We start from the raw sequence: 19,519 nt of genomic DNA, 5'->3' as shown, positions 1-19,519 counted from the left end.
GTAAAAAGAAAATAATAAAAACAAAAAAGCCCTAAAATAAAATTCGCAGTCTATTGGTACATCTAGAAGTTAGCAACAAGGTTGCTACTCAGCTATAGATAAGGTCTTGACTTGCGAGGAGCTGGAAATTGATAAAGAATAGAATGAATTCTCTTTTCCCAATAATTCCCTTTTGTCATTTTCAATCCCAATTCTAGAGGTAATTAACATTTCTTTTAATTAAATTTTCACCTTTTTCCTCTGATCCCAATTAATTGCCTTTTTAAATAATTAAGTATAAGTTATCTTTTAATTTTTCAGTTTTTGATAAACTTAAATATTTAACTATATAATAATTCAATTATTCTTCACAGTTCACACAACCACCAAAGTTATGAAAAATATTGAAAGCCCAAACATGAATTTTGACCACATCACCAATACCTTAAGTGCATAGGAAATTAGTTTATATGAAGATTGGCATCCGCCCATGATGATGGAAACTCACTCGAGGTCTATGTCTCCCTCTCAAGAAAAAATGTGTTTTAAAATTTTGACGAAGAGACTGTGAAAAGTTGAAAACTACTTCATTGCTTGGGTGTCTCAGTATATGTAGGGTAGGATGTGAATTCAAACACTTAGATATTATTGAAAGTTGAGGACTGATTTACCAATCTACCCAATCAAATAAGATAGCTCTAGCTCCTTTTAATATCCTTATGTGTTTTTGTCTCTCTATCTTCTATATTGAATGCTTAGGGAAGTATCATCAACCCTTATTTAGTGCTTAAGGGATTTGCTATAATCCAATTGAGGGAAATGCCTATATATACGAGTGTGATGATGTGACCCTACAATGTTCAATTCTATGAAAGTGGCATGATAAGCAATCAAATACACAATATATGGCATCATTTTTATTAGAATATAATAATGATGTAATAAAGTGTATTCAAACTTTATTGTACTTGGGTAGTTAGGTGTTAGCTATTTAAAATGGCTTTTGTAGTAGCTGTATTTGTTGCAACTCTTAATGAGCTTCTATTGCTTTTTGATATGGTAGTTGTACCATTAAATGAGGTAGATGTTATAGTATTTCTAATTCTATATATTGTTGCTCCCACTCTTAGTGGAGTAAACCATTCTAAGCAATTTTTCTCATCACATTTCTTTGCATTTGCCAATATTGGTATCAAAGATCTAGGTTAGGGTTTTATCGTACAAAGAAAATTGGGAAGAGGTTGTGATCGAGGGTTTAGGTCACAAGGTTGATAGGGAACAATTGTGAGTAGTAAATTAGTCAAAAATCATACGTAGTTTTTAGGCTTTCAACAAATGTTCAGGGCATAGATAAAGTTGCCTTTTTTATATTGAAAAATGCTTGTTGCAAGTAAAAAATTGCACAGTAGAAAAAGTCCGAAAAGTCCCCATCTTCATGACAAAAATCACGAGAATATTGGTTGGAAATCACATTTAGGGTTTGTGTGTATGCAAAAGTATAGTCACATGACTAAAAACAATGGGAAATTGCAGGTGAAAATTCCAAAAAAATCACAAGATAATAAATAGAAAATTCATCATTTTTTGTCAGTTTTTAACGTTACACAGTTTACTGACTTGTGTTTTTTGGACACATGAACATTTGAAAATTGTGTCTAGGGCAAGAAATAACGCAACATAAAAAATAGAAAATTCATCATTTTTTGTGAGTTTTTAATGTCACACAGTTTATTGACTTGTGTTTTTTGGACACATGAACACTTGAAAATTGTGTCTAGAGCAAAAACTAATGGTAGTTTTTGAAACTCGTGCAAGGGTTTTAACTACTATAAATTTTTTGAGCAATTTTTAGGTGGATTTGTAGCATGAAATTGCTGATAGGGCACAATGTAATGGGTTTTGCAAGGTCAAAAAATTTATGTTTTGCAATCATGTCTAGGGAAAAAATTCCGGTTATTAATTTTATTTAAAATTCCCTCAATGTTTTTAGAAAAATTATTTACAAATTTTAAATTGAGGGCGGGTTATCAAATTTGATGCAGTAGGTTTTGAAAATATTTGGGATTTTTCAGATTTGTAAGGGTTTGAAAAATTTCCGGGGTCATTATTAATTTTTTCAAGAAAGTCTTATTTTCTGGGGTCGTTCAAAGGGTTTGATAGGTTTCAGGAAAAGTTTCTTTTCTAGGATAATGGCCAATATTAAAAAATTATTGTTGCTAGAGGCATTAATAGTCACAAGAAACTCACAATTGCTAAGCATTGTCTAATAACCACCGCAATTCTGTTTTGAAAATTTCAACTGAAGCAAAGCTACAATGCAATGCCCTTAACACTTTTTGATCACCTAGTTCTCAAAATGGGCAAGGTGAGAGCATATGGTGTATGGTTACACACCTTATCTAAAAAGGCATCACATGAAGTGATCTAATCAACTAAAGCACACAAGGTGGCAGAGCCAGCCAAGTCTACACTTCTTCAGTGGAGTGTGCTTGATGCAAGAAACTGAAAGGTAACACACTAGGCAGTACAGCCAACCACTTCTACACTTATTTAGTAGTGTCTAATTACAACAAGTAAGAAAGGCACACGAGGCAACAAGCCATCCTTATCTACACTTATTTAGTAGAGTGTTTAATTACATTAAATCGCAAATATGAAACCAATGGAGGTACTACCATCCAGGGCATTACAAAATAGATATAAAATGCATTATAAAATAGCATTAAACTACTGCAACACTAATTTATTGCTCTGATCAAACTTAATCGTTTCTGCAAAAACACGGAATAGCTTTAGAACTTAGGATATCATTTCCATAATAAATAATTTATTAGTCCAATTCAGTATACCTCAAAAAGATGATTCAAGAAGCTGATTGCAGGGATGATATCACTCTTTATTGCTGACAACACTCCTCAAACAGGTCTGAAATACATATGTCCACACACTGAACACTGCCTGGAAACATACTAGTACCACCCAACTAGCAAACTATTGAAAAACACACTTTAAACCCCTTCTAAAACACACTTAATACACTGAAATGTTAACTCAACAATTTGATATTATAATCAGTCATAAACAACTCTGAAACAGAATCACTGTTGTTGTATGACTAGATCAGCAAGTACTAAAATCAAGAGAACTCACAAATCTTCATGTGTCCACCTTGTAGAGACTTGGGATTGTCACAGCCCAAGAGCGCCTCCAAACAAGGTGAATTATGCTCTAGGAAACCAATACTTCACTCGCATACACATCTCATCGAACCAAGGTACGGCCTCTTCAAAAAAGGTTATTACTTTGCCCTCCAAATTGTACAGGCAGCTTGGCACAGCTACCTTTGGAATTGCTGCAATCAGGTACAAATCACCACATAGGTCTACAGTCAACACCTTGTAATGAGGAAGGGTATGACCTACATTAAGGAGCTGGTACGGCCTGTATGATCCTCCTCAAACTCATAAGAACGCTTCAAAATCCTCTTGAAAATTCAAGACAACAACAGAAAATTTTTAATATGTCAAAACACATATTAAACATCCACCCTCAACAATAAACAACTGGAAAACTTTACTTGTAGGAACAACTGTGACTTCTGGATGAAATCACCAAGTCCAGCTAGAGGGGATTTTGTCCTTGAAACTGGTATTTTCAAAAGGGTTTTCATCCTCAAGAGAAGCAGAGATGAACAGGGGCTCTATTATAAGCAGAAGAAAATATCATAGCATGTCTAACCTTTACAATGAGCTCACAACCTCCTTTTGTAACACATTGGAGAAAACAATTTCCCTCCAAATATCTTTTTTCAAATTAAATAATAATCTTTTATGTGAGCAAAGTCCCCCTTGTGCCTATTGTCTCCTTAAAGCACAACTCAAAACACTGTTTTATTAAATAATTATAACTTAGTTGCCTTTTTGATTTATCCTGCGTAGAACAACTAAGTTATAACTATATTATAATTTAACTTTTCACCCAAGTTATGGAAAGCATCAGAATGAGATAAATATTAATTTTTGATCATACCGTTATGTTACTAAGGGCTTAGGATGATGAATTGTAGCAACTTGACGTCAATCTAAATATAGCTTGCTTCTCCAAGAATGGTAGAGAGCTCCCAAAGGACAAAATTGCATTCTAAAAGCATCACAAGGCTTACTAAGATCACTTGAACTCACTACCCTGATCAAAACCATTGCTTGATCATTCTTGTTCTTTCCAAGAAAGTTGGAGTTCTCCCTTTTTCACCAATCAGCCTATGGTAAAACTCATAAAATAGGCTAATTGTTCTCAAACTGATTTGCTTGAGAAGGGGATTTTACAGTCCTTCCCCAGAATTGCTTGTCCTTGAGCAATTACTCCTAAGTAGCATCCTCGATAAGAAGATTCTTCCACTTGACTAGATACTCTTTGATACTCCTCTTCCTCAACATGTGCTCCTTGAAATCAATCACCTCTTTAGGAACTGTGATTTCCCTTCTTCAAACAAAGGAGGTAACTCTCAAGAGGCAACCATATTGTGTCCAATCACCTTCTTGAGGTGAGATACATGGATAATAATGTGCTTTGCTATCCTCAAGTAGTTCCACCTCATAAGCCACTTCTCCAATACTCTTTTTTATCCTGAATGGACTGTAAAATCATGGCTTCAACTTTTCTTATCCACTCTTTTTGAGAGTAGATTACCTGTAGGGCTGCAACCTTAGACACATCATATCTCCTAACTCAAATGTGCGCTCTATATGGTGCTGGTTGGCATGCAAATTTTGTTGTTTTTGTACGTGCCGAAGGTTGTCTTTCCAGGATTTGAGGATATCTTGACCCTACTATAATTAATCCTTAGCTTGGGGAACTCTACTATCACCAAACAGGAGATCAATGAAGCTAGGAGCTTCATATCCATAAAGTGCCATAAATGGGGATATTTTTATTGACATGTGATAGGTAGACTTGTAACAATACTCTCCTAAATGAAGCCACCTTACCAAAATCTTTTTATTGTCCAGAAACATGGCTTCTTAAATAACCCTCTTCCCACTTGTTTACAATCTCTGCTTGCCCATTGGTTTGTGGGTTATAATTGGCGCCGAGGGTCAGTTCAGTCCCACTCAAACTGAAGAGTTCTTGCCAAAATAAACCTAGGAATCTGTTGTTCCTGTCATTAACTATGCTCCTTGGCATCCCCTACAGTCTAAAGTTTAAACACTTCTTTTAAAAATAAATCAGTCACCTAAGCTGCCCTAAAGTTTACAAAAGCAAAGAAGTGTGCAAATTTGGTCTCTCAGTCAACAACAACATAAATACAATCCTTCCTTTGCAGCCTTGGTAACCTGGTGATGAATTTGATTGAAATGCTTTCCCATTTTTGGTTGGGAATAGGTAAGGGCTGCATCAGTTCAACAAGGAAACTGTGTTCATTTTTGTTTTGTTGACAGCCTTTGCATTCTCATATATGCTTAAAACATTGTCCTAAAGTCCTTTCCATGAAAATCTTTCATGAATGTGCTTTTAAGTCTTGAGAAATCCTTGGTGATCAGCCATGGGAGCATCATGGAAAATCCTCAACCTTAATGGCCTTTTCTATCTCCTTCCTTATGCCTTTTGGGATGGCAATAAGGAGCGGTATGACAGGTCTTACTTCTTTTTCCAATTCAATCACATGTTCTATCATCTTATTTGGTGGTCTTCCTGGAGGTATTTTGTTGAAAACTTTGTTGTGCTTATCTACAAGGTTTGAATATCTACATGATATTGTCTCATATTTCCCAGTGAGTGTGTAGGCATAATCAAGCATTGGGATTCCACCTCTACTTGGTTATGGTGGAACAAACTCTTCATCCTTTTGGCTGAAACAACTCGAGGAGGCCCATTGGACATGCCCCTCAATGCCACCTTCTTGCCATCAACCTAGAATTTGAGCTCCATGGTTTGAAAATTTTGAGTTATCTAACTCAAAAAATGAAGCCTTTGTACAGCCAACACAGCATCATTTTCTCCTATACTCACCACATGGAAATCATCATTCACCTTATAATTCCCAAGTAAGAGACTTGACCTAGGAATCCTTCTAGTACAATGTGCCATCAACAACTTTGACATGGAATCCTTCAAACTCTTCTATTTTAAGACCTCATCTGGCAACAATTTCTTTGGATAGAAACTGATTGCTGCCAACCAAATTGTAGGCAAAAAAGTTGATTTCAATTGTGAAGACCTCTGATATGGGTTTGTATTTAAAATTTCTGGTTGATAAATGCTTTTGGAAGTTTGTCTTTGCATGGCAAGGAATACTGAAATGTTATGTTTCTAGATTGTTTGTGCTTTTGCCAAACAAATGTTTCTAATAGATGGTGATATGCTTTTTACACAGCTGTGCATAATATTGATCTTGCAAGTTTCCTTCGTTGGTATGTTATGGTGGAGCTACAAGATCCTATATATGCAAAACGGTTCCTCTCTACTTGTGAAATTTTGGAAGACCATATTTCAAAGGTATACTATTCTTTCACAATAAAATAGTTTATGGTTATACAAATTTAATGAAGAACATTAAATAAACTTTTCTTATTAAATACTTTCATGTGCAAACCTTTGAATCAAAGTATGGCTTTATCTTTATTTCCTTGAGAGTTTCTTTTGCCTATCTGCATAATTCAGTTTGATGCCAAATCCTTAATGTAGGAAAACTTAAATTGTTTTATTTGAGTGTGTGTCTAAGGAAAAATTAAATTATCTTATGTGAATATGTGTGCTTAAAGAACTGTACGTAACTGATGGGATGATTCCTAACCATGAGGCTAAGGATTAGAGTCATTTATGAAAATCTCTACAGTCATCACCTGCTATTAATATTTTTTGTAGAATGAGATATCAAATAATTCCTTACAAGAATCTCTCCATTTTTGCGGAGTTGTCATCCTCATCTCTCTCTGTATTTACTACATATGCAACTCTTTTGCATTTTAACACTTTTAGGAATGGATAAGCCGAGTTCATATTTGTTGCATACTAAGTCTATGTTAGTTCTTTGAGCAACAAGATTATATGTGAGTGGTGTCAAGTCATTTGTTTTTGGGTAAAGATTTTTTGCAATTAAATGAAATTTTATAAGCTATTGTACAATATTCAAGTGTAGAAACAAATAGAGTACTTGATGGTTAGAAGAAGAGAAATCACTCACCTTTCCTTTGCCGATGTTTCATGCTTAGTCACTTTCTAGTAGCTCTATAGTATGAGTGTTGACACTGTCAGTACATTGTGGTATCTCATATGACAAATCGGGCTCTATGGAATGGGTGCTGACACTGTTGACACTTGAGACGATGTATGATTGTTGATTGTGATAACATAAGGTAATTCAGCTCTCAAATCCTCCTAGATTTTGCGAAGCAATGATCCCCATGACAGCAAGTTTGAAGTACAATTGTAGAAAAAGCTACATTTCTCTTGATGAAGTCTGATGACCTGGTAGATTGGACTTGCCTGACTATGCATGTATTTAATCCCGAGCCAATGATTCTATCTGTTTTTGTTGGCATGGTGCAATTAGGACTGATTTTGCCTGGGTTGAGCGCTTCTGTTATAGCTAGTGCATCTTTTAAAGGAGGAAAGTAATGTACAAAATGTTGGCATTCAAAACTGGGTGAAGATGCAGATATATTGGAAGGTTAATTTCCAAGGCATTATCTCCAACCTTAATGATGTATAGACCATATGAAATGAGATCAGTTCTTGCAATAAAGACTCGTGAAAATTTCCTTTTGCAAATGTAAGTCAGATTCTGTCACCAACCTGAATTGGTGTGATCCTTGATGTTGATAAATGACATTACTTGTATTTGGCTGGCCTTTTGAATAGTTGTCTGCACTTGCTGCTGCATCTGCTCAATAAATTTAGTGGCTTTGTCTCCTTCCTTTTAAACTCAAGAAAGTTGATGTTGGTGGATAGGATAAGCTACATATTTGGGTGCCAATGTTTGAATACCCAAATAGACCTAAGAATGAAATGTCCCCTTCCTAGGTGACATGCAGTTGAGTAGGGATTGGCCTATCATTTGGTTTCCATAGGCTAGTGGAGTGAAGAGGGAACCCATTCAAGAGTCATGGAGCCTTGTAGGGGGCTTTGTGAGCTGATTCAGACGTTGAAACGATAGTTCTCCTATTTTTGGGGGAGAACTGGCAGTTAACTAGTTGACCACCCCGGGGGACCACGAAGCTGAGCAAGAGCCTCTCAGATAGTTTCTGGCGCTTTGAGTGAGGTTCCTATTTTTTAGGGCAAGTTTCTATTTTTTAGGAGGAACTGCCAGTCAGCCTGCAGGGGTTCAATCATCAGCAGTGATCATAACACTTCAGACAGAATTCCAATTTGAGCCTCAAATCTCATTTTATTAATAAATATTTTAATATTTCCTAAGTTTGGATTTAATATAATAATAATAAAGTGATATTTATAATCACTTTATGGGGAAATAAGTTATAATAATTCATTGGCCCTCTTACCTAGGCGTTTTAGCAAATATTACTATAGTAATGAAGGGGCCAAATTAAAATAATGATGGAGGCCCCTTGTGGTTCGATTTTCATAAGGAGGCATAAATAAAATAAAGTTATTTTATTAATAAAAGGGGAGATGAAACCCTAATTCGAAATTAGGGTTAGAGCTGAAATAAAAAGCGAATTTGACAATCATTTTGGCATTGAGTTGTTTATTTTTTGAGAGAATATTATCTTCTACTGGTTTGCAACGAGTTTGGCAGAGTTTTGGAGTGGAATTGGGGACGAAAACCTCCATTTCTTGGTGATAGGATGAAATCCCTCACTTTTCTACATACATATTTGATTGGAATGCTCATATTTGGCCATGGAGGGCAGAATTCAGAGGTTTATTGACAGTTACAGTAGGTTTACAATCTGAAATACAGATCTGGGCAGTTATTTGGTCGTTTTTGTTAGAGTTTGTGCACATTTTATGCCAACCGTACCTTCCCTAGCTGGGCCGTACCATTTCAGCTCTCCTGGGGTTTTCAATAAAATAATTGCAGGGGTTTTGAGTTAGCAAATTGCATTGTTCTTCATTTTTAGCATAAAGGAATAATATATTGGTGATCATTTTGGAGGAATAAGGTCAATTGAGATCAGCAAATGCAATAATGCAGGGAAATACTGCATTCCTGGAGGGTTTTACCTGACAAGAAATAAGAATTCCATCTGGGTCTGCTTAGAATACCTTGGAGCAACTTGCAGCATCTGGAGGCTCCTGTATTGTTTTGTGCACCACCTCCAACATCAAATAAGCTCATTCAGGCAGGGCTTTGGACCTCTGGTAGGCCAAATTTGGCTCTAGTTGTCTTAAATAATCATTTTCTTGAATTTTTTAATTTGCTGCAATAAAATCAGAGCCCTGATTTTCTATTTTCAGAATTAGTTTAGTTTCCTATTTGTATTGTCTCTACTGTGCAACTTTCAAAATAGTCAATAACACGCAAGTTATCCTAAAATCTCTTCAAAAACCAAAATAATTATACGCTGGCCAAAGAATTGAATCAAACAAACAAATCAGCTGTCAAAATCAGTGGTTGGCATCTTTCAAAGAAGGATTGTGTTTGGTGAAGTTGTGATGGGCTTTGTTGTAGCTCTGTTAAATGAAAGGAAAAATTTCATCATAAGTATAATGCTCTTCAAATTGTCTATCTTTGAGAAGATTCACAATTATCCTATTTGTCACTTTTGTTGGTCCATTTAGTCAACTTTTTATCTATCATGGAACAAATTGCTTCCATAAATTGCTCAAGAATATTCTCCATCAGATTTGATGGCTGGCAGTTTCTGGAAATGAATTTGTTCATTTTGAACAAAAAAATTGAGTTGTTTCCTTATTTTTGTTAGGGTTTTAAAATGGCACAGCAATTGTCATCTTTGGGAATCTATCCACTATAAATAAACACAATCATACCATGTCTAATAGCAAGTAAACTAACGAATAATTCCTTAGAAACCAATTCCTAAGGTGTATTTGGTACTAGAAAAAGAGTATTTCCTCCTTGCTTCTTGCTTGCTGGCTTGGCTATAACACATGCAATACCCGACATTATGCAATTTGCAACATATGATTTGAGATGTCACCAAAAGAAATACTAACTCCATATGTTGCAAGGCTCTTTTCAATTTCAAATTGATCTGCAACCTTGCTAAATTGATTCTCTGATATCAACTTTTGACGCTATGCTTAAAAAAAGTACAAAGAACATGATACTAGAGTTAGTTTTGCAAGCAGTAATCTTGGAGTTATTGGTTTCTAACTTTGCAGTGCCAAAATTATAAACTTATAAATTCTATATTGTTTGTTATAGTTCACTATGAGTTCTCATGGCATGAGTGAGAATGAAGTTGAGCCTCAATAGGAAGTTGAATTGGAAGTGAAATTGAATCAAATTATGCAAATGATGAAAATGCAGAAATAGAGAGGGGCGACTATGAAACCCAAACCACTAGATCCATTCCTAGAGTTCCAATAAATGCCCACTTTATATTTGAGGAAAAGTGTGGAAGTAAGTGAGAAGTTGACTATAAGACTAAACTGTAGGGCTGAGATAAGTAAGTTATGGGGTGGTTCAGATAGTGTAGACATTGCAGTTGCATTTTCTTCTTTGTCTCAAAGGTTGAGGGGTCATTAGGGATATGGTTCTACTCCTACCACTTTGCTAAAGCTAGTTGCACATATGCCAGTTTCTTCTACTTTAGGGGCAATAGAGGCTATGGGGAAATGCAAGATGACAAATGATACTCTAAACCCATTAGCATAATTATTCACTATGCAGTTGAAGGATGAGGTAGATGATGCCATTGGCAAATTCTTCTTTGCAATGGCATTCCCTTCCATATGGCTCACTCTCCTTATTATAAGGAGGTGGTGGTGAAGATAGCAAGGGGAGGACCATCATATGTGCCACTAGGGGAGACAAAGTTAGGATCACAATCTTGGATAAGAACTATCCCAAGATAAATACTTTAATAGAGAAATTGAAGAAATCTTGTGTCACAAGTGGATGCAACATAGTCATGGATGGGTTGATAGACATTAGACATCATCCACTCATCAATATCACGGTTACTTGTATAGAGGGCTCTTATTTGCTTAGGATTGTTGATTGTTCAGGGCATCACAAGATGCTGATTTTAGTTTCAGATTCTCAAAGATGCTATTGAGGAGGTTGGGCCACACAATGTGGTCCAAGGGGTGATAGATGTGGCCCATGTGTGCAAATCTGCAGGGAAGTTAATTGCAGCATTTTATAGACATATTTGTTGGACTCCTTGTTTTGTGGATGCTATGAATGATGCACTCAAGGACATGGGAAATATTGATAGGATCAAAACAGTTGTGAATAATGCTAGAGATGTGCATATCTTTATCTACAACCACCACAACTCACATGCACTCTTCAAGTCCTCTAGGAAGGAGTTCTTGAAACCTATAGAGACTAGATATGCAACATATCTCATTCTCTTGGAGGATGCTTGAGTTTCAAGAGGCATCACAACTAATGGCTATGAGAGCATAATGGAGTCAGTGGCTTGAGTCCAAGATAGGGTAGGGGAAGAGGGTGAAGTATGTGGTGAAGAGTGATGTTTTCTTGGGGTGATGCAAAATATATTCTCCTTCATTACTCTAGTCTAAAAAGTGATTAGATACGTGCATTCTAATGCACTTAGCCTTGGAGAGGTCTATGAGTGCATTCATTCTATGCTTGAACAAATGAAGGCTACTATGAGAAGGACCCCGCATTGCAATTCTACAATGAATATATTTAGCGAATCATTCATTGGAGATGGGAGAAGCTCAATGCTCTCTTGCACATGCCTTACTATGGATTGAACCCCAAGTGGTATGTGCAAAGGCTTGGTAGAGTTACACCTGTATATGGTGAAAATGGATAACAATAATAACAATATTGAAAGGCTAAATGAATTCAACCACAAAACCCTAGCCTAACAATCAACAAAGATCCACCATAACATATGAAGATTACCTAAGACAATGCAAATCACATGAAATCACAAAGATTATACCATCACAATGTCCAATAGGGTTTTGATCTCCATTCTTCCTATCTCCATTGATCTTGCTTGATATATTTGCTCTCAGATTTTATATGCACAAGAGCTCAACAAAGAACAGAATGTGGTTGCAAGTAGGATCGTAGTGTAGTCAATTGCATAAAAGATGATTAGCATGAATGATTAGAATGATTGATTAGGGTTTGATAATGAAGGAAGCATCTCTTTATATAGAAGACACTATATGAAATGGAGGGATAAGATTGAGAGGTGTAAAAGGAGGTCGGCTATGATTAGAGGGTAGGTAAAAGAAATAATAAAATAATGAGAGGGGTAGGTAGTGTATGAATTAAGAGATGAATGACATGTGTCATGGGTAGAAAAGGCTAATGAATTAATTAAATAAATAAAGATTTATTTAATTAATAGAAGAAGTGGGATCAATTAAATAAATAAGATATTTATTTAATTTAGGAAAATGATAATTTAAATAAATAAATGTATTTATTTAAATGAGAAATAAGGCTAGAAGAGGATAAATGAATTAATTAAATAAATAAAGATTTATTTAATTAATAGAAGAATTAAGCTTAGATAATTATTTAATTAGACATGACAATTTTAGGTGTCTACAACACCCATACATGATGTTAAGGTGAAGACAAGGTTCATGAAGGCCATTGTAAAGATGTATGATTCTGTAGAGGCTAGCATCATTTGTACTTAATTGGACAAAAATTTCCACTCTTAGGGGTTATTTTGAGGAAGTCAAGATGGATAGGGAAACTATGGCACAAGAGGACCCAATTTTGTGGTGGTTTATACATGGGCTGACTTCTTTGACTACGTCTCAAGCCATTTGTTTGCTATCTTAGGGTTCTAGTTCTTATGTTGCTGAGAGGAACTTGTCTACTTATAGTTTCATCCACTTCCTTAAGAGGAACAAGGTTCCGTCTAGGAGAGCAGAGGAGCTTGTGGTTGTACATAGTGCCTTGCATCTCATTGACTGCAAGACATTGATGTACAAGGAGAGTCCAACATTGTGGTGGGATATAGAGCTATAGGAGGCAACACGTTGATGATGATGCTACATAGACAAGGTTGGTTGGTATTGATATGGAGGAGCTTGAGCATGTGGAGTCCAGTAGTTCTAGTGATGAGAGTTTGGGGATGATTAGAGGCCTCACTCCACTTCATTTTGTTATTTTGAACATTTGCCATTGTAATCATTATTATGAAATTTTGAATATAACATAAAATTTGAATTCAACATTTTCATTGTTTATGTTCACTTCAAAATTCAAATGTTTAATGCAACTGTTGCAATGTGTTTACAACTTTAGTTAAAAAATTTAAAGTTAAAAGAATACTATTTAATAGTTTTACTATTTTATCAAAGTTTCATTTGTAATTCTTATATTTATTTGTTATACATCTTTTTATAACTATTTTTGCAAGTACTATATGCATTTTAGTGCCAACCCACTACTGTTGTTCCCCTACCATCCTCAAACTTAGGCCCTTGGTGCCCCCGTCCTTGAAACCCACCACCCATTAGGAAATTTTGTTGAATTACGTATAATTCAAAAGCTCCATAGGCTACTAAACTATTTGGGCAACCATCCATATTGATTTTTATCTTCAATAGATCCTTTCTTGTCTTGAAAAAGTTAGGTTTTTTAAAATACATATAATTCACTAGTGAATTTTTCACCATTGATAGCATCTAGGGGATCTTTAACAATGGCAACATTAGCATCATTTCACTTTTCTTTGAGCTCTCCCATGAGAACGTCATTGACCCAAATTCTATAGTTTAAAGTTATGTGAACTATTTTTTAGCAATAGTAACATTCAATCCCCATTTATTGTTATCTAATCTTCTACAACTATTTCCAGTGTATAATGCTATTTCAGCTTGAGAGTCATCTTCTGTATCCTTTCTTTATTCTTTTTTCTTCAGCTAGGAGAGCTGAAGACATATGTTTCAAAGTTTGAGAAGACAGCTAACTAAAAGTCGGGATGACATTGTTGATTTTAGGAGCCAAACTATTTAACAAAATGGTTTTGGCATGCTCGTCATCCACTGTAGCATTGAATTTTGCTACTTGTTAAATGAGAGATCCCAAATTGCTTGTGGATAGACATAGTGACTCTGTCAATCATCTTGAATTTGAAAAGATAAAGCTGTAGAGAAAGTTTTGCATTAACCATTTTTGTTCCAAACAATTTATTCAAATTATCCTACGTTTCCTTAGGTGATTTTGCTGAATCTTGATGATGTAACTTGGGATTGGAGAGAGCAAGACTAATAATAACTTTGGCTTTATCATCTCTACTCTACCAATCTAGTAATTTATTGGCAATTTGTAGGCAGTTTCTCATTTCCATTTGCTATTCCCTATAGGTTCTTGTGCATCAATTGCATCTAGATTTTTACATTCCAGGTGTGAAAACTAAGGCCATAATAATTTTCTAATGAAATTTCCATTCTGATAAAAATTAAAAATAGTTTTCAAAATTCTTCAACTCTTTAATTTAACCAAGAATAATTTTCAGAAAAACATTTAAAAACTTGAAACCCTTTTATAAAACAAAATTTGAAGGTAGATTTTACAAATACCTAGAATAAAGGGCTGTTGGTCAGTGCATGCGCTATCTCTAACCTGCATGCCCCTAACAACATCTAAAATTCATGACATCTGCCATTTTTGCATGCCCTTCTTCTCTCACGTGAAAGCTTTTGCTACTTGCATGTATTCTGCTACTCCTGCAAAAGCACTAGTGATTGATTTTTTATTGAATTTTTTGCAATTTTTAATGGAAAAATAATGGGTTTCCTGCTCTGTCAGCCGTGGGACTTTTGGAAACAACGTCAGCAAAGTGTGACCATGGAATTCAACCCACAATTTGTAGAAATGGGCACAACTTTTATGTTTAAAAAAATTTGGTAAAATTACCTGCAACTTTTGATGAAAATAACTTGAGATTTCTCTCAACTGTTTTGCACATGATCCTCTGCTTTGTATATGCAAGAATAGAACACAGCATAGTTCTATTAGATATTGAAGTGACAATTACACTGAGGTTCACCTCTTTATATAGAGTTTGGAAGATGTACTCGACAAACATAAAGATGACACTTATCCTAGTTTTTAAAAGCTAAAAATAGCTATACTAACAAACCACTTAAGTCACTATGGTGACTTCATTAGAAAGGTAAGCTTTATATTCTAACAATTTTATTAGACGAGTTATAAGATGGAGAAATTAAAGTGGAATATTGTAAAAATTAATGATCATCCATCCAGTAGATAAATTTACATGTGATGTCACTTTATAGGTTGTGTTTGGAATAACTGTCATGGCAGAATGTGTTTGGTACCAATGTATATATTATTGGGTGACAAGTTAGTGTAGGAATTAATTTTCTGATATTTGATTTTTTGTGACTACTATATGTCTCTGAGTCATGCTCGCTTTGAAAATTTACTCTTTGATTTTGATGGCTTTTAAGATTTAACATATTACAGAACATTTTGATTTGCTGGATGATCTTTAAATTCTTTATTTTGGTTCATCATGGGGTCACTAAATACATAAGTAGTTTTAAATATTTATTCTTCTTGTTCTGCTGCTGATAGAGTAATCAGAGTAAGCTTGATTAGCACTCATGCAATTCTCATTGCTACATTTGTTTGAAGTGTTTAAATGTGTTTTGGCTTAGAAAAATTGAGTTTTGAATATGCCTTTCTTAATCTTCAGATTTTACTTTCTGTTTGCAGTTTAAGCCTGAGGGGAGAGAGGATGATTATGGTGTCAAGCTGTGGCATAGTTTAGTGCATCAGACAGAATTAACTGCAAAGTTGTGCAGAATCATGAAGGATGTTAAAAATGCCCGAGGTGGGACTCAGAAGAAAATTGATAAGTTGAGAGAGTTACTTGGAGGTCTTCTTATTGAGCTTACCTACTTTGAAAAGGTCATTGCAGTAATCTCTTCTTCTTTGGGTAAAGATGTTTGCTGCTGAATTTAAAAACGACTATTTTAGGTTTATTTATGTAGCTGCAAATTAAAGCTTTCTGGGCATAAATATTCAGCAATAAACAAGTTGCAGTTTTCACTTTGTCTACGTTGGCAAATTTTGAAACTAAAAAATAAGGTTTTTGGTTTTCATTCCAGCCTATACGGTTACCTTTGGAACCTAAAGTTTTACTTACTGGAATAATACCATCAGAATCATCTTTATTCAAGAGTGCTCTACATCCTCTACGCCTGACTTTCCAAACTTCAGATGGTGGAAAACGGAAAGTGATGTTCAAAAAGGGCGATGACATCAGACAAGATCAACTGGTAAGTCACTTTTTCTATATAAGGATAAGAAGTAAAATCCATATGATCTAAAAGTGATTAATAAGAGGTCTTTCTGTACATAATGAAAAAAGATTTAATTAAATAATATGAGATAGATTACATACAACAAACATGCGATATTGTCTAAGTTACCAGTTCGGGTTTGGGTACATGAACCTGGTTCGTGGATTCAGGTAAATTTTTTTTTGCCCTTTGGGTTTGTGGGTCAGGTTCATCTGTACAAGTATGTATATATGTACATATGTACATATATATATGTATGTATATATGTACATATACACATATATGTACATATATATGTACACGTGTATATGTACATACATATATATATGTATATATGTACATATACACATATATGTATATATGTACATATATATGTACACATGTGTATATGTACATATATATATATATATATTATATATATTATATGCTAAAGTTTAAAAAAATATTGAGAATTATAAAACTAAATACATTTTGAATCAATGTTTTGGATCATACTCCATTATCCATTATTAGGATGAGGAGGAATAAGATAGAATTGAAGACTTGGCTCAATAAATAAAGCTGGAGTTCAAAGATAAGGGAGGAGGGTACGGGAATTGAAACAAGGGGAAGAGGATTAAAATTATAAAATATACTTAAAGCCAATATTATAATATCAAGCAATACAAAAAGGAAAATAAAACAATTATACATGAGAAATAGGGAGGACGATATAATTACACGAGAAATAGGAAGGAGAACAAATATTGTTGTTGGCAACTTATGTGTAGATTGTGTTCAATACATGATACAAGAAACACACTTTGAAATGGGGATTGACTTCTCTCTTTCATCTTGAACCTGACACTAACTCCATATTTCTTTAATGTAAATGCAAACGAGATATTAAATATGATTTACTCTCTCTTGTCTGGATTTTGGTGGGAATAAGGATTTTTTATTGGATCAATGGATTGCATATTAAACATATTGCATCTAGCTCTAATTCTCTAAATTTTCAGTTTCCTTTAGTTTGCTTGATTTTTATAATTTAAAAAAAAATATTTTTATTTGAAAAATTCAAATTTTAATAGCCACCCAAAACTTTGAGAATAACCCCAAAAAGTATGCCTTTGCATCCCTAAAACTCAGAGAAACATAGTGAAGATGCCTTTGAGGATAGATCCATCAATTCCTATTAGACCAAGAACTCTACAAATATCTTGGGCTCATCAATGAAGACTACAGAGAAGTTGATTATGATAACGGTTTTCATTCTATTGTTGATTAGGTTTTCATCTCTTATGTTGTCACTTCTTTGTCCCGTTCTTTCTCTTCTACATGAGCAATCCGTTATGTTCTAATTTATTTTGTGCTTGTTATGTACGTGTATACTTCTACTTTTGTGTAATGTCCCACCCCAGGTGGAACACTAGGAACTACCACTGAACAACTGCTTATTTATAATAGACATCAGATTTCCACAATCCATGAGATCTCAATCAGCTATTTCCGGATTCGATTGTGGGTCAATTTTTGCATCAACGTTTCGGATCACACTCCGTGATCCATCATTAGGATGAACAGAGTTGGAGAGCATGCAGAGATGAAAAATACTACTTGTTTGTTTAGAATAAAAATACTTTGTTTTTCTTTTAAGGTGTTCTTTCAGAGCTAGATGGAAGTTGCAGAAAATGTGTTTTGTTTTGTGTTTGTAGTTTTTGAAGAGAAATAACAATTATATTCTTTTTGCAATTAATGAAGCAAACTGAAACCAACTTGCGAATTACAATCAAGCTTGTTATTTCAATCAGCTTTCTACTGCAAACAAATATGCTAGTTTCTGATGTTAATGGTGCTATTACAACAAGCAATGTCTTCCGAATCACTTTCTCACATACCCAGTGGCTCCTTTGTATAAGAGTAGTTAATGGGTTGCTCTTTGGGCAAGCAAACAACCAAGGTGCTCACTCAGAAAATGATTCACAGTGACTTAGAAATATGCTCTTCTCCAAACTGTTGTCATACGGAGGTCTAATGTAGGCGCTCCATTTGGAATATATAAGCTATGCTATGATTAACCCTTGAGTTTGGGGATGTTTAGGGACTCAACATCCTACAGCTGGTACGGCTTGTTATAGGTCTGATTTATGTATATTAAATCCCCTTTGTCTGCTGCAACCCTTGTAGACTGAACTATTGTGTTGGAGATGTGATTCTGTTGATGGACAACTACCTAGAATGAAGTTTGGGGCTTTAATGACCTTCAAATGAGCTGCAAAGGGGGTCGGCCTAGCAAGCAGACACCTCTCTACAACCACCACTAGAAGACTCCTTAGTCTGGTCCAAAAACCCTTCCAAAAACTGATACAAATACCTTCAAACTGCTGGAAATGGAGTTTCATACAAACCCCAATCTGAAAATGCATCAAAAGACTCTCGTTCACTTCCAACAAGCCAAATAGGGGGGTGGCTAAACAAGCAAGCTCCTCTTTCAGATTTCTATCAGCAAATACCTCTTCCAAAATTGGTTTCTTTGTAGCCCAACTGAGATCCCTGAAGTAGAATCTCCTTGCACACTCTTGGCTGGTGAAATAGAGCCCCCTTAGTTTTTTCTGTTTTTGAACACAACGCTAGTACCCATTAGTGTTAGCAACAAGCAAAAAATAAACCATCTCGACCACTTGTGCAGTGGGGGGATAAGATATAACATTCAAAGAGCACTACATTTTGGCGGCATGACCAGTCACTTCCACTTATTCAGTGGCAATTACAAAGATTAACTGAAAGGCTTATTGAAAGAAAAACTTGGCAGTATATCCAGCCACTTCCACCTTTTCAGTGGGGAATATAAAATGAAAATAACTAGGGTATTATTGTAGCAAAAACTTGGCGGCATAACCAGTCACTTCCACTTATTCAGTGGGAAAGAGTTAGCTTCAGAACTGAAATTAAGCAAGCTGTTTAGTACAACTAAATCAGCTGATACAAAAAGCTAACTATGAAAAAACTCAGAGATATCATCATAATATCATTGCTAATCCATAGAATACGTAATCCAAACCCAATGCCAAAACAAATATAGTGAAAACAGAGATATGGACAGCGTTTACCAACTCTGATTTGT

The 19,519-nt window shown here is 35.0% G+C and overlaps 1 protein-coding gene across 4 annotated transcripts in view; it reads left to right on the top strand.

Moving 5' to 3' along the window:
• LOC131041142 (phosphatidylinositol 3-kinase, root isoform) overlaps window positions 1-19,519 on the top strand; it is a 160,077-nt gene that overhangs the window by 87,721 nt on the left and 52,837 nt on the right. For all 4 annotated transcript variants that reach the window (XM_057974121.1, XM_057974122.2, XM_057974123.2 and 1 more), the window contains exons 12-14: window positions 6,353-6,474; window positions 15,824-16,018; window positions 16,219-16,389. In XM_057974121.1, coding sequence (XP_057830104.1) covers window positions 6,353-6,474; window positions 15,824-16,018; window positions 16,219-16,389 — 488 coding nt within the window. The remainder of the gene's footprint in view (window positions 1-6,352; window positions 6,475-15,823; window positions 16,019-16,218; window positions 16,390-19,519) is intronic.

The sequence above is a fragment of the Cryptomeria japonica genome, chromosome 5 (genome assembly GCF_030272615.1).
Source record: "Cryptomeria japonica chromosome 5, Sugi_1.0, whole genome shotgun sequence".
In the NCBI taxonomy this organism is placed as follows: Eukaryota; Viridiplantae; Streptophyta; class Pinopsida; order Cupressales; family Cupressaceae; genus Cryptomeria; species Cryptomeria japonica.
This window is presented reverse-complemented; position numbering and strand designations above follow the sequence as displayed.